The following is a 26,303-nucleotide window of genomic DNA, read 5'->3' on the forward strand; positions in this document are numbered from 1 at the left end:
TAGTACCACACAATTGGTATGTTTCTGTGGTATTACTTCTACCCATATGCAGTACTTGGCATTTGTCAGTGCTAAACTTCATTTGCTATTTCTCAGCCCATATGCCCAACTTTTCTAGATCCTGTTGCAGTAGCACACTGCCATTACTGCTATTAACAACCGTGCCAACCTTTGAATCATCTGCAAACTTCGACATTAAGCCTGATATACCTTCATCAGTATCATTGATAAATATACAAAACAACAGTGGGCCCAATACCGAACCCTGGACTCCACTAATATCATGAGTCCACAAAAAGAAGCATCTATTGATTACCACTCCATCTTCTCCCACTCAACCACCCTTTTATCCATTGTAGCAACTTGCCCTTAATACCATACTGTTCCAGTTTGTACAGTAGTCTTCCATGTGCAACAGTATCAAAAGCATTCCTGAAATCCAAGTATATGATACCAAAATTAATTTTTGCATCCAGTTCCTTTGCAACCACATCATAGTATGTGGTTGCATCATGCTGTCTGAATCTATGCACCAACATCGAGCCATGATGATGAAGATGTTGAAGAAATGTACACTGAAATTGAGAGTCTTCTAGATGAACAGAAAACTCACTACACTATCATTATGGGGGACTATGATGCTAAGGTTGGAAAGAGACAAAACAGCACAGAAAGGGGACCTATAGGAAATTTTGGAATTGGTGAAAGAAATGAAAGAGGTGAAAGACTTGTGGAATTTGCAGAAGCCTCAGGAATGTCAGTAATGAACATTTTTCAAGAAAAGGGTGAACAGAAAGATGACATGGAAGAGCCCAAATGGATTAACAACTAATGAAATCAACTTCATCCTCACTAACAGAAGGTAAATCATGAATTTATCTTCCTTTTATTTATCAGTAATATCATTCACGATAAATCGTGAATGATATTACTGTCCTGAACAAAGTAAATGTTGGAAGTGATCACAGAATGGTAAGATGCACACTTGATATAGATGTAAGAAAAGAAAGGAAAAAACTGACTCGAGTAAATAATACAAAGGTCTTTGAGATAACAGAAGAGGAGAAAAAGCAGTATGTACTGGAACTTAAGAACAAGTTTGAGTTTGGACCAAGATATCGACGAGGAATATTACAACTTTCTAAAAGTGATAAAGCCCAAGAAACCTATAGGTAAAAAGAAATCCAAAGAAGAAAAAATTAGTCAAGAAACACTTGTTATCATGAACCAAAGACGACAAATGAAGAGCAAGAAAAACACTTACAAGGAGAAAATTGAGTATACTGAATTATGCAAAGCCATTAGAAAGAGATATAAGAAAATTTAACAAAAGAAAAGTAGAAAAAGCATTAAAAGAAAACAAAGGATTTAAATCAGCAGCCACGAGCAGTAATACAGAAAGACAAATGATACAGAAACTGAAGAATAGCGATGGTGTACTTATAAATAGCAGAGAAGACTGCTGTAGAGAATTATTCAAGGAGCGAGGGAATGATGCCAGCAGTGGGGAAGATGGATCACAAATTAGTAACACATACAACATACCTGATATCCTTCCTGATGAGGTAGAACATGCATTGAAGAAAATGAAGAATCAGAAAGCCCTGACGGAAGATGAAGTTACTGTAGAGTTGTTAAATTTGGAGGAAGAGACATGACACAAAGGCGCCTCCGTAGCCAGGTGGGAATTCTTCTTCATTATACCTGGGTTCGAGCCCGTCACCACCAAATATGGAGGATGCGGAAAGGTCAGGGAATGACCACCGCATATCCTGGAGAAATATGGCCTTAGTTGCTAATGCTCCTAAAATCAAATAACAACAACAACAACATGACACAAAAACTGGCAAGACTTCAATAAAATGCATTAGAAAAGGTGTGATGCCTAAGGAGTGGAATAATGCAATCATAGTTTTGCTGCATAAGAAAGGAGATAGATCAGAAATTGGAAATTATAGACCAATCAGCTTGTTATCCCACATCTAAAAGTTGTTCACAAGGGTCATTACTAACAGATTAGAAAGAATACTTGATGAGAATCAAACGAAAGAACAAGCTGGCTTTAGGACAGGATTCTCAACTATGGATCACCTTCATGTAATATCACAGCTAATGGAGAAAGCAAATGAATATAAAACACCATTATGCCTGGCATTTGTGGATTTTGAAAAGGCATTTTACTCTATACAGCATAAGGCAATGTTTCAGGCACTGGAAATACAAGGCATAGCTACCCCATATATTATGATTTTGAAGAAAGTACATGAGAATGCTACACAATATCTCCAAAGTTGTTTTCTGCTGCCCTTGAGGAAGCTTTCAGAAGATTAGACTGGTCACAGAAAAAAGTCAATGTGAATGGAGATTATAGACCTATGGATCTATAGACTATGGATCACCTTCATGTAATATCACAGCTAATGGAGAAAGCAAATGTATATAAAACACCATTATGCCTGGCATTTGTGGATTATGAAAAGGCATAAAGGCCTAAGCCATTTACGATTTGCAGATGACATCGTGGTCATAAACCACGATCCCAAAGAATTAGAGGAAAATCTTAATCAGTTATGCAGAGTTAGTAAGGATTTTCGACTAAAGATGAATATGCCTAAAACAAAAGTAATTGTATCTGAACAAGTATGCCACAGAAAGGGATATAATGATTGAAGGAGCAGTAATTGAAAAGGTGGAGTCATATACTTATATACTTATCTGAGACAAGTCATTAGCTATAATAATGATAAATGGCTGGAAGTCAAGAGAAGAATAAATTTTGGATGGATAGCATTCAGGAAATATAGTCACATAGCGAGGAGCAATATCCCAGTTTGTCTGAAACGTAAAAAAAATGAACCAGTTTATACTCCTCACCATGACTTATGGAAGTGAAACTTGAGCACTCACCAAAAAAATGGAAGAGAAGCTGAGACCTACACAGCAAAGAATGGAACAAATTATATTGGAAATCAGACCGTTAGATAAGAAGAAAAACATATGGATTAGGCAGCAAACTCAGGTAAAGGATATTCTTATCAAAACTAAAGAACTAAAATGGTTGTGGGCAGGACACATAGCTCGAAGACATGACAGATGGACTAAGAAAATAATAGAATGGTACCCAAGAAGAGCTAGAGAAAACCTGGAAGACAACAACGGAGATGGACAGATGAAATTCATGAGTTTGTGGGTAATAAATGGATGGCCATTGCACAAAACAGAAGGAACTGGAAAGTTGCTGGAGAGGCCTTCATCCTGTAGGGGATTGAAAATGGCTGATGATGATGTATCTGAATTATTACTGCAGCCTTGTCTAGATAATAATTCAGACACAGCGTGGGTTTGTTAAGGGGAAATCTTGTCTGACCAATTTGATTGGATACTATGACGTGGTCACAAAGGAACTGGATTCAAAAAATAATTTTGATATCATATACTTAGATTTCAGGAAAGCTTTTGACACTGTTGCACATGGAAGACTACTGTACAAATTGGAGCAGTATGGCATTAAAGGTAAGTTGCTACAATGGATAAAAGGATGGTTAAGTGGGAGAAGACAGAGGGTGGTAATCAATGGGTGCTGCTCTTCTTGGACTAATGTTATTTGTGGTGTCTCGCAGGGTTTAGTGTTGGGCACGTTGTTGTTTTGTATATTTATCAATGATATTGGTGAAGATATATCAAGCCTAATGTCAAAGTTTGCAGATGATACAAAGGTTGGGAGGGTTGTTAATAACAGTATGTTTTAATGTTGCTGTAGTGACCTTCTGAAGGTTGTAATGACAGTATGCTGCTGCAACAGGATCTGGAAAAGTTGGGCAGATGGGCTGAAAAGTGGCACCTGAAGTTTAACATTGACAAATGCAAAGTACTGCATATGGGTAGCAGTAACTCCAGAGAAATGTACCAACTGGGTGGTGTTACACTCAGGGTAGTGGCGAATCAAAGAGACTTGGGGGTAATTGTGCAGTCAGATATAAAGTTTTTTAAGCAGTGCAGAAGGCAGCCAAAATACATCATGGTGTCTTGTCAATGATATACAGGAATTTTGTGAGCAGGGATATGGAGGTGGTTATCCCCTTGTATAAGACAATGATCAGATCACACCTTGAGTACTGGTTACAGGTAGTAGTAGTAGTAGTGGCATGTGATTCAAGAAAGCAAGTGTATGAGCTTATGCAACAATAGCCAAAAAAAAAAAAAAAAAAAAAATCACACCATTCCTCCAAATGCCTGTCCAGTTCCTCCTTAAATTTATTCAACCTATCAACTTCCACAACGACAGATGGAAGTTTGTTCCAGCAATTAACCACCCGTTGGCTAAAGGCAAATTTCCGCACATCTATTCTACATCTGTCTTTTCTTCATTTGAATTTATGCCCCCTTAGGTTCGTAATCTGAACAAGTGGAAAGATCCCATCAGAATTCAGCGTGCTCAACCCATTCAAGGCCTTATACACCTCAGTCAGATCACCGCACAGGTAACTAGTCTCCAGCCACTGCAATTTTCAGAACTTAAGCCTCTCTTGGTAAGAGGATCCCTTCATTCCCCTCACCAATCTTGTTGCTCTTCTCTGTACACACTCAAGTAAATCTACATCCTTCCTAAAATGAGGCCTCCAGACCTGTATGCAGTACTCAAGGCCACGCCTTGAGTACTGCAATATACACCTTATACACCTCCATTGCCTTATACACCTCCTTCTCCCTGCTAGCAAAATTCCTATATATCGTTGACAAAACCCCATGACCTGCCCTGGCAGCCTGTCTGCATTGCTCAGAAAACTTCATATCTGACTGCACAATCACTTCCAGGTCTTTTTCATTTTCTACCACCTTAAGCGTAGTATCACACAGTTGGTATTTTTCTCTGGGGTTACTTCTACCCATATGCAGTACTTTGCATTTGTCAAGGTTAAACTTCAGCTGACACTTCTAGGCCCATCTGCCCAAATTATCCAGATCCTGTTGCAGTAGCACACTGCCATTACTGTCATTAACAACCCTGCCAACCTTTGTATCATCTGCAAACTTCGACATTAAGCCTGATATACATTCATGAATATCATTGATAAATATACAAAACAACAGTGGACCTAACACCGAACCCTGTGGGACTCCACTAATAACATTAGTCCAAGAAGAGCAGCACCCATTGATTACCACCCTCTGTCTTCTCCCACTTAACCATCCTTTTATCCATTGTAGCAACTTACCTTTAATGCTATTCTGCTCCAATTTGTACAATAGTCTTCCATGTGCAACAGTATCAAAAGCTTTCCTGAAATCTAAATATATGATATCAAAATTATTTTTTGCATCTAGTTCCTTTGTAACCACATCATAATATCCTATCAAATTTGTCAGACAAGACTTTCCCTTAACAAACCCATGCTGCATCTGAATTATTGCTGCAGTCTTGTCTAGATGATCCTGCAATGCATCTTTAACCAATGACTCCATTATTTTACCCGGAACAGAAGTTAAACTAACTGGTCTGTAATTACTCGTGTCACCCTTCGATCCCCCCTTTGTGAATTGGGGATACATTTACACATCTCCAGTCCGTGGGAACCTCCCCTGAGTCCAAGAATGCTCTCATAATTATGGCTAAGGGTTTGCTTAGTTGCTTTGCCGCCTCCTTTAATATAACTGGATAGATCCCATCCACCCCAGATGCTTTTCTTATGTTTAACTTCAACAATTTCTCCTCCACTTTGCTTTCAGTTATTACAAAATCATTAAGTATCCTGCTACAATTTGATAACCTTCTGCCATTTTCAAACCTTAATAATTCCTCATGTGTGAATGTAGATGCAAAATACTCATTCAGTTTGTTTGCTATCTGAGCAGGATCATCAACAGTTGAACCATCGATGTCAAGTGGACCAATCAGATTCATCCCCTTCCTTTTAGAGTTTATATAAGTAAAGAAATCCTTGCTGTTTTTCTTAGCATCTTTTGCCAAGGATTTCTTGTAATCTGCCTTCGCCTGCCTAACCTCATTTGTGACCTGATTACAGACTAGCTTATATCTGCCATAGGCTTCTGAGTTGCTTGATAATTTATATGCATTCCATTCATTTTTCTTCTCTTTCACGAGTCTCATTAGTTCATTAGATAACCATTTAGGCCTAAACCTTGATAGGTATAAATCTTAATAGGTATCAGTTGATCCCACTGTACAGAATTTAAAAACTTTCGGAGACCACTGTACTCACCTTTACGGAAGCAAAAACCCTTTCCTTTTCCCATGATGGTAATTAAATCTTTAAGTAAATCCCACATCAGTACACTGTGATCACTGCCACCTAGTGGTTCCTTTATCTGCAAATTCTTAATACACGAATGATCACTGCTGATGACCGGATCAAGAGTATTACTTTCTCTGGTTGCCTCTCGAACATGCTGCTGCAGAAAACAATCATCCAATAAATCCACAAAAGTCTTACTAGTGTGTGTGAGTGACCAACCCATAAGTTCCAGTCTATATCTGGGAAGTTAAAATCCCCCATTATAAGACATTCCGATTTACCAGCCCGCTCTATTTCTCTGTACAATTGTTCGTTGTACTTATTCGAGTCATTAGGTCTATAACACACTCCTACTCTTATTTTTGCTTTCGCAGTGCTTATGTCACACCAAACTGACTCAACAGTGCACTGTTCATCTATATCAACTGGGTGCAATTCTTTTGATTTTATGTTTTTCTTAATTAACAGCATAACACTTCCTCCCTTTCTATCCTGTCTGTCCTTTCTGTACACATTGTACTCCCCAAATTCCAGTTCAGCATTCCTTATATCTGTGTGACACCACGTCTCTGCTATCCCAACAATATCCGCCTTTGATGTCTTGACCAACACTTCAAATTCATCAAATTTATTTACTATACTTCTAGCATTGGTATAGATGCAAGCATACATGCTCCTACTCCTATTCCTAGTTACCCTAACACATCCCATATACCCACCTATTTCCGGATGACTGCCATCCGTCCCTGAAACCCTCAACACCCCACGTTCCAGGTCGCTACTTATTCTAATAGAAGTTGTGCAAGAATCACCTTCACCTTTGCCTACGGCTACTGTTAAACTATTAGTCCTTGTACCCCCCCCCCAAGCTATCAGTTTTCTGACCCACCTAACACTACCTCGATAGCATCAGCAAATATTCTTGCACCCTTTCTATTTAAGTGTATCCCATCCCTATAGAAGGAGTCTCTCCTGTTAACAAGTACGGTCCAGACTGAAAAAAATTCTGCCCCTTGAGCCTTGCACATTCTTTCCAAGGCCGAATTGATCTACAAGGCTCTCATCATATACTCCCTTCTATCGTGTCTGGGCAGAATTGCAGACACTTTCAAATTCAACCGTAATTCTCGGCTTTTGTTCAACAGTGACCTGTACTTGTTAAGTAATTCTGCCGGTCTCCTACTCCTAATATCATTAGTACCAATGTGTACAACTATATCACCTTTTGTGCCCTTAAAAGATGATATCCACTCTACAATGTCAATCAGCCTTTGCCCCTGGCAGACATACCCTGGTCCTGTTCCACCTATTCTTTTTACAAAGCATGTTTCCCGTTTCCCTGAAAGGTCTGGAAGCTTCATTTTAGGAAGGATGTAGAGTTGCTAGAACGAGTACAGAGAAGGGCAACAAGACTGGTGAGGGGAACAAAGTCATGCTCTTACGAAGAAAGGCTTAAGTTCTGCAAATTGCAGCATCTGGAGATGAGGTACCTGCGAGGCAATCTGATTGACATGTATAAGGCCTTGAATGGATTAAGCTCATTGCTGATTTTTTTTTTTCCCTTGGCTGATGCTATATGAGCTTGCTTTCTTGCGCATCATATGCCTCTACTAATGCTAGATGATCCTGCAATGCATCTTTAACCAGTGACTCCATTGTTTTCCCTGGTCTGTAATTACTTGTGTCACCCTTAGATTTGCCCCACTTTGTTTATTGGCGGTACATTTGCACATCTCCAGTCTGTGTGTACTTCCCTGAGTCCAAGGATGCCCTCATAATTATGGCTAAGGGTTTGCTTACTTCCTTTGCTGCGACCACCTTTAATATAACTGGATAGATCCCAACCTCCCTCGGTGCCTTTCTTATGTTTAACTTCAACAATTTCTCCTCCACTTTACTCTCAGTTATTACAAAATCATTAAGCACGCTGTCACAGTTTGATAAACTTCTGGCATTCTTCTCTCTTAATAACTCCTCATGTGAACATAATGCAAAATTCTCATTCAGATTGTCAGCTATCTGAGCAGGATCATCAACAGGTTAACCATCAATATCAAGTGGACCAATCTGATTCATCCCCTTCTAGAGTTTATGTAACTAAAGAAGTCCTTTCCATTTTTCTTAGCATCGTTTGCCAATGATTTCTCATAATCTGCCTTCGCTTGCCTAACTTCCTTTGTGACTTGATTACAGACTACCTTATATCTATCAGGCTTCTGTGTTGGCTGATATATTTTATATTGCATCCCATGCATTTTTCTTCTCTGCCACGTGAACTAATGGGACTACTGCAAGTCTCATTAATTCATCTGACATCCATTTAGGCCTAAACCTTGAACAGTATTTCTTAATTGGTATGAAACGCATAGTAGCTTTCAAGATTATTTCCTTGAATGCTTCCATTCCCATTTAGAATTTACTGTTGGTAACATCATCAGTTGGTCCTACTGTATAGAATTTAAAAACTCTCTGAGACCACTGGAGTCACCTTTACAAAAGCAAAAACCATTCCCTTTACCTCTGATGGTAGTTACATCTTTAAGTAAATCCCACAACTATATACTAGGATCACTACCAACTAATGGTTCTTTTATCTTCAAATTCTTAATGCCCGATCTTGCTATCACTGCTGATAACCAGATCAAGAGTATTATTCTCTCTGGTTGCCTCTCTAATGTGTTGATGTAGAAAACAATCATCCAATAAATCCACAAAAGTCTTGCTAGTGTGTGTTGCGCCTCCGTAGCCAGGTGGGCAGGAGCAGCAGTGCATAGCACATTCTTCTTGATTAGACCGGGATTCGAGCTTGTGAGCCACCAAATACGGAGGATGCGGAAAGGTCAGGGAATGACCACCGCATATCCCCGGAGCAATATGGCCTTAGTTGCTAATGCTCCTAAAAAAAAACAAAAAAAAAAAAAAAAAAAATCCAAATAACAGCTAGTGTGCCAGTGACCAAACATCAAGTTCCTGTCAATATCTCGGAAGTTAAAATCACCCATTATAAGACAATCTGATTTACTGGTCCACTCTATTTCTCTGTACAATTGTTCGTTGTACTCATCCGAATCATTAGGCCTATAACACACTCCTACTCTCATTTTTGCTAAAATTAGAGTAGAGAAAGACTTTTTCAGTAAAGATGTCTTTGCTGCTTTTCTTTCCATTCTTTGAAGCAATGTCTTTTAATATGCTTTAGCTTGCCCAGCAGTCATTATCTTGAGATTTCGTGTTATGCTACTAACAGTAATGCAAATATGTCAACATCTTTATAGGTGGAAAGTTTTTCATATATATATAAAACATATAGCATGTGCTTAAAGTTTTTAGTTGCATGAAAATGTTCAGTAAAATATACTTAGTAAAATGTTTATGTAAATTCATTGACCTTAGGTTAAGAAATGCTCTGCATTACAGTTTATTTTGTTATTATACAAGGTGTGCTCAAGCAGGTTTTTTTTGTTTTTTTTATGAAAACCCAAAACATGGAAGGTATTAGAACTTACAGTACTTAGTGCCATGCATGAGCTGAAGGTTGAGAAGATGAAAAATGATAGTTGTTGACATTAGACTTACCATATTTCCCCATGTATAAGACGCACCTTAATTTTGGGGCCCAAAATTTGAAAAAAAATGTATTACATAAAGTTATTGAACTCAAGTTTTATTCATCATAAAATTTATACACCTCCTCATCACTGTCAAAACTCCCATCATTTTGTTCAACAGTGACCTGTACTTGTTAAGTAATTCTGCCGGTCTCCTACTCCTAATATCATTAGTACCAACGTGTACAACTATATCACCTTTTGTTCCCTTAAAAGATGATATCCGCTCTACAACGTCATCAGCCTTTCCCCCTGGCAGACATACCCTGGTCCTGTTCCACCTATCCTTATTTGCTTGTCCTCATCCGTGTCTAATGACAAATCACTGTCTTCATATATTGCCTCGTCCTCAGTTCCATCTATGGCATTTGAAATGCCACACTTCTTAAATGACTTGACAGCGATCTCAATCTTGATATTATCCCAGGGTCTTTTCACCCAGGTACAAACTTCTCCTATAGTTGGTTTCTTCACTCTTCCTGCTGGTGTCAAATTGTCCCTAGAAGACTTCATCCATTGGTTCCATTCGTCTCTCATGGCAGCTTTGAAGGGTTTGTTAATGCTGACATCAAGTGGTTGGAGCTGGGATGTCAAGCCTCCAGGTATGATGGCAAGTTTTGTTTTTTGCTCTGCAGCAATCTTCTTTGTGTGCCCTGAACTGATCAAGCACCAATAGGGCAGGTTTGCATAAGAGCCCACATGGTCTCCTGCTCCAAACTTTCTCAAACCAGATCTTCATCCCATCCTGATCCATCCAACCCTTGTCATGAACGTGGACAATCACTCCTCGTGGAATGTCTTCTTTTGGCATTGTTTTGCATTTGAAAATCAGCATAGGAGGCAGCTTGATTCCGTCGGCACAACAAGCTAGAACAACTGTATAATGGCTCTTTTCATGTCCACGTGTCTTCACAGTTACAGTTTTCACCCCCTTCTTATCAACAGTTCTGTTACTTGGGACATCAAATTGAAGAGGGACTTCGTCCGTATTTGCAATCTGTCCCAACTCAAACTGATGTGTCTTCCAACATTGAATGACAAAACAATGAAATTCAAGGACCTTCTGCTCATAGCTTTCAGGCATCTTTTGGGCAAGTCTGGTGCGTGTACGCATGCTTAGTCCATTCCATTTCATGAACCTGAAGCACCAATTGTGTCCTCCTTTGAAATCAGTAACTTCTTTTTCATCAGCAATTCTTCTTGCCTCATGCTGAACCATCTTTGTGGACACAGGAATTCCAATTGCACTTTGCTCTTCAATTTCCTCTCTAAATCAGGCCATTTTGCTGACTTGCCTCTCATGGCCTTCTTCTTCTTCTGCCGTGGCGTTTTCAGTAGGATTTCTTCTTCCCGTAGCCAGTCTTGGATTGTTTTCTAAGTTGGAGGAGGACCAAACTTATGTTCAGCAACACGATTTCCATTCACTTTTGCAAACTGGATCACTTTTAACTTGAATTCAGCACTGTGCAAAAATCTTTTCTGAGCCATTTCTGGGCAGAACATGGCAAAACGTAACCTAATATACCGGTAACAAGTGCGAAACAATGAGCACAAAGACAAAGCACAAAAAAGCGGGAAATGCAAGTAAAAAAATCTACAACCACTGTATAAGACGCACCCAGTTTTTAGACCCCAAATTTTTCAAAAAAGGGTGTATCTTATACATGGGGAAATATGGTAAATCTCTGTAGATTGTAATTTTCAGGAAATATATACGAAGGAAGGTTGTTTCAGAAAACGGAAGTTGAAGGAATAAATGAGGAAGAAGAAAAGTTGGTTCCTCGAGTGTGAAGTTGGACATAAAAGGATGTTGACTGGTTGTGGCACATGTTTGGGCTGCTTTGGAAGAGAGAATGTGGAAATTATAAAGCCAATTGAGAAGAACAGTGCTTACGGAAGTATCTATAACAAAGACACACAGCAACAGAATGTCGAAGAGACAGAGTGGAGAAACTCTATTAGAGATTAGTCATTAATTAACTTAACTGTCCTCTTTTGAATGGAATCTAGAAACCTGACAAAGGTTTTAGGGCCACTGCCCCAGATGTGGGAACAGTATTCCATGGTAGGGAGGATTTGTGATTTATATGGAATGAATAGCTGTTTGGAAGAAAAATAACGTCAAGAAAGAAAGAGAAAACCCAATTTTTTAGGTGCAGAGGAAGCAATATTTGTGATATGCTTATGTCAAGAGAGATTAGCAGTCAGGATAATCCCCAATAGAGATGTATGATCTTGCCTAGAAATTCAAAAAGTGAAGCTTGTTTGTGCAGGGCAAGGTTTATCACACTGGTAGGTGGAATGCAATGTGTTATTGTTAGCAAAACTATGGATACAATTTCCAGTCGATGGAGGAAGGTCATTAATATACAAGAGGAAAAGAGTGGGTGAAAGAACTGAACCTTCAGGAACACCAACATTAGCGGAGAAGTTAGAAGACAGAGAGCCATCTACTATCACCCACAGTGAGATGTCAGAGAGGAAACTGGATACCTAATTACAAAAACTATCTAAGTTTCTAGATTGTTTAGTAATTCGTAGTTAATGGATTTCTTCATTACTTTAAAAAGAATAGGAGTAAGTGTAATGGGACAATAATTGGATGGGAGGCATTTGTTATTCTTTTTAGAAATTGGCTGAATATGATCATATTTCCATGCAGAAGGAAAAACACCAATGGAATAAAAAGTGTAAAAAGTTGGCACAGAAGTAAACTCAGGAGCACTGGTTTTGAGAACAAGAAGAAATTCTACCAGGACCTGCCCCTTTCTTAACATCAAGACTTCAAAATTCTTCTGACATCCTTTTGATGGAAGACCATCTTTTGATAAGAGACATTCAGTGGAGTGTACTTGGAATGGTAGGATGTGGTTTGTCAAGATCATCAGTACACGAGTTGGAAGAAAAGTAGGATGCTAGCAAGTCAGCTTTATCTTTAGCTGAAGTGGCAATAGAACCATCTGGTTTTGACAGAGGTGGGAAAAGATGGGCAAAGGTTGTGGCCAATAGCGTTGGCAAGAGACCAGAATGCTTCACTACCATTTGGGCAAGAAGCAAGTTTTATACTCTTAGCTTGTTCAAAATCTAGTTTGAACTGATTAATAATTGCTTTTCAATCGTTGTGAGCTTTGATGTAGGCAGAAAATGAATCTGTAGATTTGGATGGATGCAAGCCAATGGTGATATGCAACATTCTTATCTTAAACAGCCTTAGCACATTTGTTCAAGAACCGAGATTTAGATAAAGGACAAGATTTTAAGGTGGAGTGTGGAATAAAAGATTTCATCCTTATGAGAATAATTTCACTGATACGATCTGAGCAAACGTTGACATCAGAAGATTTAAAATAGTAATCCGACCAAGAAAAAGAAGAAAAGAAATCTCACAGTTCATTTTGCATTCTTGTAATGCCAAACAACACAAGGTTGAGAATGGCCACAAAAGAAAATCTCCATTGGGGAAGAGCTCCTTAACCAAGTTGTGATCTGAGGTTCTTAGAGGACCACTCATCTCGACTCTGTATTTAGAAGGGTTCTTTGTGAGAAAAAAAAATCATGTGTTGGCTGCATGTTTCGTATTGTCTGGTATTCTGGTAGGTAAATGAACAGTCTGTGTGAGGTCATTAGTAATTGAAAAAGCCTCAACTTCTCGACCAGCCAGGTCCATGTGTCTAGAAAATGGAAGCCAACTGGAGTTGTGAACATTAAGATCACCAAAATAAATTACCACACTGTTATAAATATTGGACTGGAGAAAGTCAGGTTTCAAAGAGAGGAAGTCAAAGAGTTTCAAGTGATTAATGGAGCTCAGGGAGCAATAAAGGCAGCAGATGAATTTAACAGAATGGGGTACAGAAATTTCAAGCCAGTAAAAAAAAAAGAAATCTCCACATCTTACATTCTTAATGACCAAAATTGCAACTGTCAAGCTTATACGTCAAAAAATATAAGCATTCTAAAACTAATGAACAAGTAAGGAGAGATCTAAATTTTCAATGCATAATAATAGAGCAGATCTACAAAAAACTTCAGTGGTTTGGACATGTGAACTGGATGAAACAACACAGGCTGCCTAATGTAGTACTGACAGGAAGAATTGGAGATGAGACCACCAGGAAGACCCAAAAGAGAATGGCTCCAATGCCTAAAGGAAAACACAGGCTTTCAGAGTTATCAACAAATGATGCAAGATTTAAGAGATTGACAACAATGGAGGACGATATCTAAACAGGGACTCAACCCATGCCAAAAGGAAGAGTAGAATGATTCTAAAACTATTACATGTTTTTTGAAGACCTCATTAGAGACCCCTTAGATTTCATACAAAGCTGTATAAGGTACCTAGTTATTTCTAGATAATTTTATGACAAATGATGCAAGGAAGTAAGCTCTCTCATAATTCTTTTCCTCTACAGAAGAGAAGAATTATGAGTGGAGGAAAATGTGTAAATGCAGTTATTAATTTTGCTTTTTTCACCCCCCAGGTTTTGGAGAGCTTCAAAATTATGGATTATAGTTTACTTGTTGGTATTCATAATTTGGATCTAGCAAGGCGAGAGAAAATGGTATGTAGCAGTATTGCTGTAGAAATATCCTATTTATTTTAATTTTTATATTTAGAATATATTACTCTTATTCACAAGAGGAATATATCCAGTTCACATATCTAAGTTACTCTCTAACTCCCTTATTCCCTTTAAACCTTAGAAACTTTGATGTCTGTCATACACAGTTGACTCAACGGTATTTGTAGTTTTCACTGTTGTTTTTTTTTTTTTTTTTACTATACCATTTGTTAATCATAAGTCATAAGTGCTATATTTCCAGTTAAATGTTCAGTAATGCAACTGTTAGCTATCAAAGTGTAAATTCAGCTATTCTGTTACAAAAATTTAACCATAGATTGTGTGCTCCAAAGACAATTTAATTTTAAGAACTAAAATATCTGTCAGAATTACATCATATTAGTTTTAATATTCATAAAGTACCATTTTTAAGTTTCAATTTGCATTATTGATTGTGTTTAAAATGGAGAAGTATCACAATAAAAAAAAATCAAATAACAGGTGTATGCTCTTGTGTTTTGTGCAGTTCATAAAACTGCATCCATCCACTCATAAAAGCATAATTGATGTGTGTGCATGCTTGCTAGCATCCCTTCTAGCATAAATTAATGAAAAATCAGGGCACCAAAGCAGTAGATCAGCTATTCAGTTAAAAATTGAAATGCTGCCATTATGACCTTTTTGAGACTTTCTAAGTCTCCTATCAGATTGCAGGCAGCCTCAGTTAACAACTTGATGCTGAAGGGATGAATAACATATCAAAGCTAATAGAATACAGAGTAGAATATATTATCATACTATTTCAACTCATGTGTTGAAATAAAACTGAGCTTTTACTAATTTGTTGCAATGGGCCACTATAACCCAATTCCCAAGGGTCAAAATATATTCATAACTTTTATTATAAATATATTTTAGCCACAAGTTTTCTTCTACATACCATACATATTAATCAGAGGTTTTCTTCCACATACCATGCACATTATTCAGAAGTTTTCTACCACACATTGCTTTGTTGCCATTTAGATTCAATATATTATTCGTTGCTTTGGCATGAAGTTGCTAATTGAGACCCCTGCCATCTGAGGAGAGAGAGCTGAAGTCTCAAAACAGGTGGCAATGATGGTCTTGGTTTTTAATTAAGTAGTGGATTTGTCCCGTTGGTGAAACTGTTTAACTTAAAAATCAAATTAGTAATTTTATGTTAAGTTACCGACAATCAAGGCACTCCTAAAATGAGCTTAAAGCCAAATCTGTTGCTGGTCAGTGGAGCAAACAGTGCTTCCCCAAACAGAATTACAGAAAAATAGAAAGCAGTGTAGAGTTTTATTATCATATTACTCTGGCATAAATATTATAGTGTACCAGCTTAGCTGAGCCTCCCACAGGACATCATTGAAATGCCATTACCCCATTACTTTGATACTTGTAAAGTAATAGAATAATGAAAACTGTACTTAGCAAAGTATAGTTTTCATGCATGCGATTCTTATTTTATTTGAAGGTTATTAGGAAAGTGATTACAGCCAGAAAATGCACCAAAACTGTGAAGTTTTTCAAAAATTCAACAGTAACTATGAACGTTAATTTATTTTTGAATTTATCATAATATTAATGACTAGTAAAAAAAATATTCTTCTTACCCATGAGCATGATAAACTTTAAGTGGTATATGAAGATTGCCATATGCAACTGAAAATTGATACTTACGTTATGAATTAAAACAAAAAACTACTATCATTATCACTATAATATTTTAACATCACAGAGTAACACATTGCATCACACAAAAAAATAATAAAATAAAATAAATTCAGTGAGGAAATATTGAAAATTGCCTGTTTTTTTGCATAAGCCCAAGCCTTGTAGCTCTCACCAGAGAGTCTGTTCTCATGGGTAGAACAGTGGTGATAATCAGTCTTCCCACACTGTGTGGAAAAAGCATGGGTTCAAATTCACTGCCAATGGCAAAAGGAACTTTTATACAGGCGTTTGTGGTGCCTGATGCAAAAGCTTGTAATGGTGCCTACTACAGAAAGACATCTGCACTCTGCAAAACCATTAAAAGAAAGCACCGAACAAAATAGTTTATTAATAATTCCTAAATTTAGAGCGAGAGAGAGAGAGAGAGAGAGAGAGAGAGAGAGAGAGAGAGAGAGAGAGAGAGAGAGAGAGAGAGAGAGAGAGAGAGAGAGAGAATCTTTATTTCAACATTTGATTGTAGGTGCCTCCATAGCCAGGTGGGCAGGAGCAGCAGTGCATAGCACACACTTCTTGATTAGACCGGGGTTCGAGCCCGTGACCACCAAATACGGAGAATGCGGAAAGGTCAAGGAATAACCACCGCATATCCCCGGAGCAATATGGCCTTAGTTGCTAATGTTCCTAAAAACTCAACGACAACATTTGATTGTAACTGGTTACAAGATTAAGTATTGCAACTTTACCTTCACGACCAAAAGGCCAAGGGTTTACAGATAAGAGGTGTTACAAAAACATTAAATACCATAAGACATTCAAGAACAAAAACAAGATGACATTAAATGATATAGGGGTAAAACGAAATGACAAATACATATACAATTTACAGTAGTGACTATTGTCCTCACAGTTCATGGGAGAGAGCAGCAAGAGCACTGTCAGGCTCATTTCCCATAATGCTCACTAATTAATTCACAGGGGTCTCCAATCGGGGCAGTTTCACTTCCATCTAGATGGTTGCGATGGGTTGCAATGCTTTGTCAAGAGATGGTAGCAGTAGCACTACAACCGTTGTGGTTGCCATTCCCTGTATTAGTTAAGGGGTTTGGCAATTGTCAGATGCAGCTGACCAGTTCACGGTTCATGGAGGGTGTTGGACCGAGTATCCCACATCTATATCCTCGGTGGACTGCAAATTTGTTAAGGTCGGCACGGATGCCATGGATTCGTCCGAGCATCTGATATGGTTGGAAACGATCTGATAGGTGGAGGCGTGAATGAAGAGGGCAACTAGTTGGAGTGGCTCTGAGCTGGGCAGGTGGAATCCTCCAGCCACAGAGATCCCAGAATGAAGGAAATGTGATCAGACCAGTCAACATCTTTTCTGTGATTACCAGTCTTTTTTTATCAATGAGAGAGGGCAGCCTGGGGATTCCCAGGGCCTGGGTCATTTCGGTTGTATGAACATGGGGTGGTAACCTGTGCTTATAGGTTACCCATTTCAGGAGCCAATATTCCACTGCCCAGATGGGTTTTCTGATCATAGATGCTGCTGATGCCCAGATTTCAACTGCATAAAATAGTGGGGAGTATATAATGTCCTGACATATATATTTTGTTGTTGGTTTAACCCTGTCTGAGACATAATGCAGGTGTTGTTTCGCTCTCTATTTCAGGTGCGTCGCACGACTGATGAGTTTGTCAATGTGTTTGTTGAATCTGAGTTTTGTGTCAAAGACAACCCCCAAATCCTGATGATATGGAACAGTCAGGGCGGAGACTCCACTGTTGTTGGGCGAGATGATTGTTGTTTCTTTCTTGAGGGAGTAGAGCATGCACTTAGACTTCGCTGGGTTAATGTTAAGGCCAAATTGCTTAAGGTAGCCCTCTAGTGCGAGGAAGACACTTAATTTCCTCTGTGATCCTAGAGGGGGTCTGTGTTTGCTTGGATGGTGGTCAATATTTTTAAATCATCCATGTAAAACAATACATCTGGTCTCTGGCTTATGAAAGGGGAGATGATGGCAGTAAAGAAGAGACCAGAGAGGACTCCCCCTTATGGTACTCCTAGGGGTTTTTTTGTAGGTTTTTTGGATGTAGGTTTTTTTTGAATGATGGAGTATGATAGTACTGTTGAGGAGTGATGGGAGGAAGTGCAATGCATCCCCTATCGCCTATAGAGTAGTGGTCTTCAAGCAGTTGTAGGAGGGCAGGTACCTGAACGGCATCAAAAGCTGTTTCGATGTCAAGGTATGTTATGAGGAGTTCTTTTTTCTCAAATGCTGTAAGGATGCTGTGGGTGGTGGCAAGGGGATTGGTAATGGTGGACCTATTTGGTAATGAAGAATGAATTTGTGGTGGGGCATCTGGAAGTATGTGAGTTATTAGAGTTGAAAGGAGGGCTCTTTCTAGTAGTTTCAGGAGACATGAGGAATTGGAGTTGGGTCTGAAGTGCTTTTCCAATGACAGCATTCTTATTTTTGGGTGTGGCTTTACCAGATATACATTCCATTGATGGGGGAAGATGCGGCTGGTCAGCACTGCATTGAAGATACTAACAAGGGGCTGGATGATATATGGTGCCAACCATCTCAACATGAACTGCAGTATTCCATCAGCACCCACAGCTGTAGAGGACGGGGGTTGAATTCAAGGCTGTCAAGATTTGGTTCTTTGATATAATGATAGTTGTCAGAGAATTCTATTTGTCATGATTGAAAATGTGGTCGAGGTTACTGCTGGATCTCGCAACGTCTTCAAATCTGGTTACGAAGTCAATCCACCTCTGGGGGTTGAGTTGCTCTGGGAAACTGATGGTTTGTTCAGTGTATGGTATCTTAGCTATTGCTAGCAAATGATCAAAATAGCTCTTGATGGCCTGGGATTTTTGGCAGTTGAAAATTGCTCTAGCTTTTGAAAAGGCTATTCTGTCATTCATTTCACCAGACTGCTTCCATTGCTTATGTAATTGCTGCTTTAGTTGAAAGCTGGAGTTTAGATGTGGGGACCACCATGTTTTAGAGTGGGGAGTGATTTCTTTGAGGCAGTGTATCGATCTACCGTAATAATCCATTGAGAGTTAACAGGTCGACTGCTAGTAGGGTATCGCAGGATTCAAGGACATACCGTGGGATGAGAGATGCTGCTGTAATGCATCTGGAAACATCCAGATATTTTGGACTATAGATTGTTCTTCATATCACCTGTCCCTTTGAGTTGTAACTTGGGGTTGGTGGTTCTAGTTGTATTAGGATTGGGTCATGGTCAGAGTTAAAGTAACCATCTTGAGAAGTCTCGAGCGTACAGGCAATATAAGTGAAAATCAGATAGAGTTGGTTTGTATCCCTTGTGGGCCTTCGTTTTTTTACAGTAAGTACATTTTTTTCAATTTAGACATATTTCCAAAATTTTGAGTTGTAAAATGTTAACAAGAGGGTCTTGTTACACGCTCTTTGAGTAGACCAGGGTTCAAGCCCCTGACTGCTAAACACAGTATTTTGCATCTACATTCACACGTGAGGAATTATTACAATTTGAAAATGGAAGAAGGTTATCAAATTGTAGCAGTGTGCTTAATGATTTTGTAATAACTGAGAGCAAAGTGGAGGAGAAATTGTTGAAGTTAAACATAAGAAAGGCACCTGGGGTGGATGGGATCTATCCAGTTATTTTAAAGGAGGCGGCAAAGCAACTAAGCAAACCCTTAGCCATAATTATGAGAGCATCCTTGGACTCAGGGGAGGTTCCCACGGACTGGAGATGTGCAAATGTGTCCCCAATTCACAAAGGTGGATCGAAGGGTGACACGAGTAATTACAGACCAGTTAGTTTAACTTCTGTTCCGGGTAAAATAATGGAGTCGCTGGTTAAAGATGCATTGCAGGATCATCTAGACAAGACTGCAGCAATAATTCAAACACAGCATGGGTTTGTTAAGGGAAAGTCTTGTCTGACAAATTTGATTGGTTATTATGATGTGGTCACAAAGGAACTGGATGCAAAAAATAATTTTGATATCATATACTTGGATTTCAGGAAAGCTTTTGACACTGTTGCGCATGGAAGACTACTGTACAAATTGGAGCAGAATGGTATTAAGGGTAAGTTGCTACAATGGATAAAAGGATGGTTAAGTGGGAGAAGACAGAGGGTGGTAATCAATGGGTGCTGCTCTTCGTGGACTAATGTTATTAGTGGAGTCCCACAGGGTTCGGTGTTGGGTCCACTGTTGTTTTGTGTATTTATCAATGATATTGATGAAGGTATATCAGGCTTAATGTCGAAGTTTGCAGATGACACAAAGGTTGGCAGGGTTGTTAATGACAGTAATGGCAGTGTGCTACTGCAACAGGATCTAGATAATTTGGGCAGATGGGCTAAGAAGTGGCAACTGAAGTTCAACCTTGACAAATGCAAAGTACTGCATATGGGTAGAAGTAACCCCAGAGAAATGTACCAACTGTGTGGTACTACACTTAAGGTGGTAGAAAATGAAAAAGACCTGGGAGTAATTGTGCAGTCAGATATGAAGTTTTCTGAGCAGTGCAGACAGGCTGCTAGGGCGGGTCATGGGGTTTTGTCAATGATATATAGGAATTTTGCTAGCAGGGAAAAGGAGGTGATTGTCCCTCTGTATAAGGCAATGGTCAGGCCACGCCTTGAGTACTGCGTACAGGTCTGGAGGCCTCATTTTAGGAAGGATGTAGATTTGCTTGAGCGTGTACAGAGAAGAGCAACACGATTGGTGAGGGGAATGAAGGGATTCTCTTACCAAGAGAGGCTTAAGTTCTGCAAATTGCAGTGGCTGGAGACTAGGCACCTGCGCGGTGATCTGATTGTGGTCTATAAGGCCTTGAATGGGTTGAGCACGCTGAATTCTGATGGGATCCTTCCACTTGTTCAGATTACCAACCTACGGGGACATAAGTTCAAATTAAGAAAGGACAGATGTAGAATAGATGTGCGGAAATTTGCCTTTAGCCAGCGGGTGGTTAATTGCTGGAACAAACTTCCATCTGTCGTTGTAGAAGTTGATAGGTTAATTAAATTTAAGGAGGAACTGGACAGGCATTTGGAGGGAATGGTGTGATTTTTTTTTTTTTTTTTGTCTGATGCTGCATAAGCTCCTACACTTGCTTTCTTGCATCATGTGCCACTACTACTACTACTACTACAGTCGATCTGCAAAACACCATTGGATCATCGTAGCAGATTATGGTCCATTTCTCTCAACATGAATTGTTGAGGAGGCTTCCATCCTGCATTGGGTTGATAATGGGTGCAGCTTACAAGAGGGGTGAGTAAAAAGACTATTTATAGGAGAAGATAATTATAATAAATGAAAGATGTTATAATACCTAGGTATCTAAATTTATTAAATTAATTAAAACAGTATTCCTAATTATCACAAAAGATGCAATTTAAAAATAATAAACAATAAACACAAAGATACTTAACAAATGTATTTTCAAAACAGAAAAATATAAAGGATTACAAATAAACAGAATTTACATAAACTCAATCTACAAATTTTGCATAAACTCAATCTTTCTGGCTTTTACATCCGCAAATTCATTTAAAAGTTCAGAATAATCGATGCTTTCCGATATCTCTTTTTTCTATAGAAATTACCGCTAGCACTACTAAACGATCTTGTGTCATTGTCGTTCTCATGTAGTTTTTAATTATCTTTAATTTTGAGAAGCTACATTCTCCCGAAGCCACAGATACAAGTAAGTAAAGTAAGTAAAATTTTTAATGCAATTATTACATTTGGAAACAAAGACAGCAATTCATTATTATGAAAATATTTGAGAATGTCTAAAGGGTAATGAATATCAGTGGCAAGGGATAGATCTAGTAATTATTTGAAAAGCTCTGTTCCATTAATATCTTTATGCTCACCATCTGTGATTGTAAATCTATGCAATGTTTGCTTAAATCATCTTTTGACATTTCTCCTAACACTTTAAAATTATATAAAAAGCAAAATTTGCTACAATGATCTTCCAATAACTTGAATCGTTCTTCAATAGAAGCTATTGCTTTATCTAGAACAGTGAAGTAAAATTCAATCTTAAATTTGAGTGTGGGGTCCTGATTGCATTCATTGCATGATTCATAATCGAAATTTTTCTTTTTCTTTTTTTTTTTTTCGAGCTCTTAGAGGTACAATATCTTTAAAAGTAGCTTCTACATCTAAAGCATTTGCAAGTTTGCTTAAAATTTGTATCAGTTCTTCAAACCCTGCATCAGAACATTTTTCTACTAAAAAATCTTCAGCCTCTTTAAGGAGTCTTAAACATTCTATAAGATTTAAACATGGGTTCTGCAAAATCTTGCAAACCACATTAAGCTTTTTAGGATACCATACCATATTACAACTGAACGTATAAATTCAAAAGTTATTTTATTTTATTATATATATATATTTTTTTGGTAGTTGTTGGTGCATTGGCTTCTGTGGCCATAATGCACCTCCCAAGGTTTTTGCAGTACTTTGATCCAAGCCCGAGGCGGGATTCGAACCTGCAACCTTTGGGTTGCCAGGCAGGCACTTTACCCACCTGACTAGCCCGGTCGGCAAAAAGTTATTATTTTTCTTGCTAGTGACTCTGACAGCTCCAACAGTGCATCATATATACCATCTAAATGATATTGCAGTGGTTCAAGAGCATCTATGCAACTTGACCAACATGTTTCAGACAGAGGTTTTAAATTTACTGATGGAACATGTTTTAGTAATGTAGCCCATCTAGAATTAGAACCGGAAAAATATACATAAAGCTCTTGGATGGTATTAAATAAAGCTATTCCTTCTATTGAGGCTGATACAGAATCATTAATCACTAAATTTAATGAATGATTTACGCAAGGAATGAAAAATGCATGTGGATTTAAAGTTAATATTTGCCGCTGTACACCTAAATTTTTACCTTTCATGTTTGCCCTGTTATCATGTCCTTGCCTGCATCGATCACCCAAAAGTAAACCAAAACTTTCTAATTGTTTTAAGATCACTCCCACTAGTCCCAAACCAGTGGTATCAGATACCGGTATAAAATCCAAAAAATGCTTCCTAATTTCAAATTTATTGCTTTCTTTGTTTAAAATAACAAATCTAATAATAATAGTCATATGTTCAGTATGACTTTTATCAGGTGTGCAATCTAATAATTGAGTAATATTTAGCTTCTAATACCATTTTTCAGATTTTAGTCTGCACCGATTTAGCCAATAAATTAATTAGTTCATTTTATATGTCTTTACTAAGATAATGAGTACATGTGGTATTGTTTTTTATTTTTAGTAAAAAATCTGACATCACGCTATCAAAATACTCGTATAGTTTCTGCTAATTTTAAAAAAGTTCCCATTATCATGATGGAATAATTTATCCAATTCTAAAACACCTGCTAAAAATTGCACAACACTAATTAGTTTTTATCACACCTGCTAAAAATTGCACAACACTAATTAATCTCTAAAACACCACACCGATGCCTTTTTTCCTGATTGATTAATCTATAATTTTTTCTGTTCTATGATGCAACACTAACTCTTTCCAAATTTTAAAAGATCTGCTATGTTCTTTATTTTTTTCATGCATTTCTAATGTGCAACCTAAAGTGCACTTGTCAGAGGAAAATAATTTACAACAAAAACATGGCCTTGGGGTCACCCTTGCGCCATTAAAAACCCAAACCAAACAACAAAAACAATAGACTGCATCATTTGTTATGGAGTAAACAAGCCAAGATCTTTCAGTCACTTCATTATTACTTAAGACTGTTATAAAAATTTATTGAAAACCTCCGACCGTCACTTTGGGGGAACTTAAAATCTGAAATCAGACACGTTCACAGGTCCTTTTTTTTTTTTTACATACAATGAGTTTTCTAATATCATTTAAAACATTTGGCTAGAAAAATGGATCATCAGAAATTTGAGTAATAACACTATTAGTAATTACAGATACATCTTTTTCTATATCTTGCACACAACATATTGTAGATTTGCTTTCTCTATTTTCTCAAGTATGCAACGGAAAAGTTGAAGATGAAGGGGGAACATCAGTTTTACAAGAAGTTTTATTTGGTGTCGAAATTTTCCTCAATATAAAGCAATCCATAGCTTTCGACTGTTTTTCTTTCTGTTCATTTTTGAATTTTTTCTTTTCGATGTTCTCCCAGCCACTCAGTTCTTTTCACACTTTCACCCATTATTTCAGGATAGGTACTTTTGAAAAGTTTAGACCAGCTAACAAAAACAGAGATATTGTAAAACACATTTTGACAAAATTACGCAATATTGAAATTAATTAATTAATGTATGACAATTTCAAATTTATAAAATAAATCCACGGAAAAATTCAGTACAGTAAAAAAATAAAAGTTAATAAATTTGATTTAAATGAAGGTTCTTCAATAAACAAACAAACAAACTAAAATGTAATATAATTTAGCACTTAATTTTTAATTAAGTGCTAACTTATATTACATAATTTAAGTACTATATGTAAGTAAAATGAAGTAATCTAAAATAGTCTCTGGAACATGGTTAAAATTATTTAAGATTTTTCACAATTATGACATAGAAAAGTAAAGACCTTACCTTTAAATCAAAGAAGCCGGTTAATCACACTTTGCACAGTGATAAAAATATATTGCTTCTTCGCAGTTTGACAGATGCATTAAGGGAGACGAAAGGAATAAATAATTTTATTTCTTAAGATTATTACTATAATTAATACCACTCATATACCACATAAAATTAATAATATAGTTTATATTATAAATTAATAATATAGTTTATTAAGCTAATCACTACCCAAACCACTATACATTTAAGGTGACATTTCAGGTCTTTTACTGATACCATCATCAGACCATGGGGGGCAGAAAAATATAAAGGGTTACAAATTTGAATATTTTACAATATTGCAATAACAATTACCAATATTACAATTAATATCACAATTACATATAAGTTAATTAATTGTGAATCATAAGTCTAAAGTATTAAGTTTGAATTACTGTTACAATAGAAAACAGATATTAAATTAAGTGAAACCAAATATATAAAGATTACATTCTTAGCAGCTGACAGACTCCTCTTACCAATGGTAAGGGGTAGCTGCCAGCAGTTAATTTACAGGTGAGCAATTAAGATCACTAGCCAAAGGAATGGTGCCAAGTTTTCTACCCTGGATTTTGAGGTTCTTGTATAGTGGAAGTCTGGGGTGACCTTTGCTCTCATACTCTGAACATCAGGGTTGATTTGCAGGCTGGTTCTGAGGGTCTGGAGGGGGGGGGTTGTATGTGGACCACTCCTCCAGATATCTGAACTATTTTTGCCCCCCCCCCCCAACAGCATGGGCTGTTGATGGGTATCATAATGACTAATGGCCTGCCTTTTTAAGTTTCTCTTGGCTCTTCATAACTGTGCTGTAATAACACTACCTACCTTTGTCCTCTGAACAAGTTTTAATTTCATTTCCAAGCTCACTACATTGCATGGTTTCTTTACACAACTTCTAACATTATCATCACATTTACTTGGCCTTTTTTACATTTGCATAATTGAATTTAATAAAGGATTTTAAGAATAGAAGTAATTTTAAAGGCAGAAATCATCTCACAACACAGACAGTCAGATAGACAATGCAAACAAAGATGATGACAGAGGAGGAGATACTGCTCCACACCTCCTCCTCTTCCACAAGTACTAATCCAGGCCAATTTGTGTTTCTGCCAAATTGTGTTGCAAGATAATGTATGTATGGAGCAATATGACCTTAGTTGCTAATGCTCCTAAAAACCAAATAACAACAACAACAACAACAAGATAATGTATACTTCAACATTGCCATTATCATTAGGAAATTTCTGGATTAGCAAATTTTGTAAACACTCTAGCATTCATTGTATTTCTTAAGACAAGTTCTTGCAAATATTGGAAAAGCCCCTTAAGGCTGGATATACCATACATTACGAACCTTCTTTATTACTCTAACCAAATAATAAAATGAAGATAGATAATTTTACTTTAATCTGAAAGTAGGTAAGATATATGAACAAAATAAATCACTTGATATGATTAAAATAAAAGGGCTACAAAAGAAATTAATGCTGTAATTTATAAAAACATAAAAGCACTGTACTTGATGATTTCAG

The 26,303-nt window shown here is 37.5% G+C and overlaps 1 protein-coding gene across 1 annotated transcript in view; it reads left to right on the plus strand.

Annotated features, from left to right (window-relative positions):
• LOC150075211 (phosphatidylinositol 4-phosphate 5-kinase type-1 alpha-like) overlaps positions 1-26,303 on the plus strand; it is a 271,058-nt gene that overhangs the window by 136,138 nt on the left and 108,617 nt on the right. Inside the window, exon 10 of the mRNA XM_090388401.1 lies at positions 14,347-14,427. Coding sequence (XP_090244527.1) covers positions 14,347-14,427 — 81 coding nt within the window. The remainder of the gene's footprint in view (positions 1-14,346; positions 14,428-26,303) is intronic.

The sequence above is a fragment of the Mastigoproctus giganteus genome, chromosome 14, assembly GCF_048544385.1.
Source record: "Mastigoproctus giganteus isolate SK-2022 chromosome 14, ASM4854438v1, whole genome shotgun sequence".
Lineage (NCBI taxonomy): Eukaryota > Metazoa > Arthropoda > Arachnida > Uropygi > Thelyphonidae > Mastigoproctus > Mastigoproctus giganteus.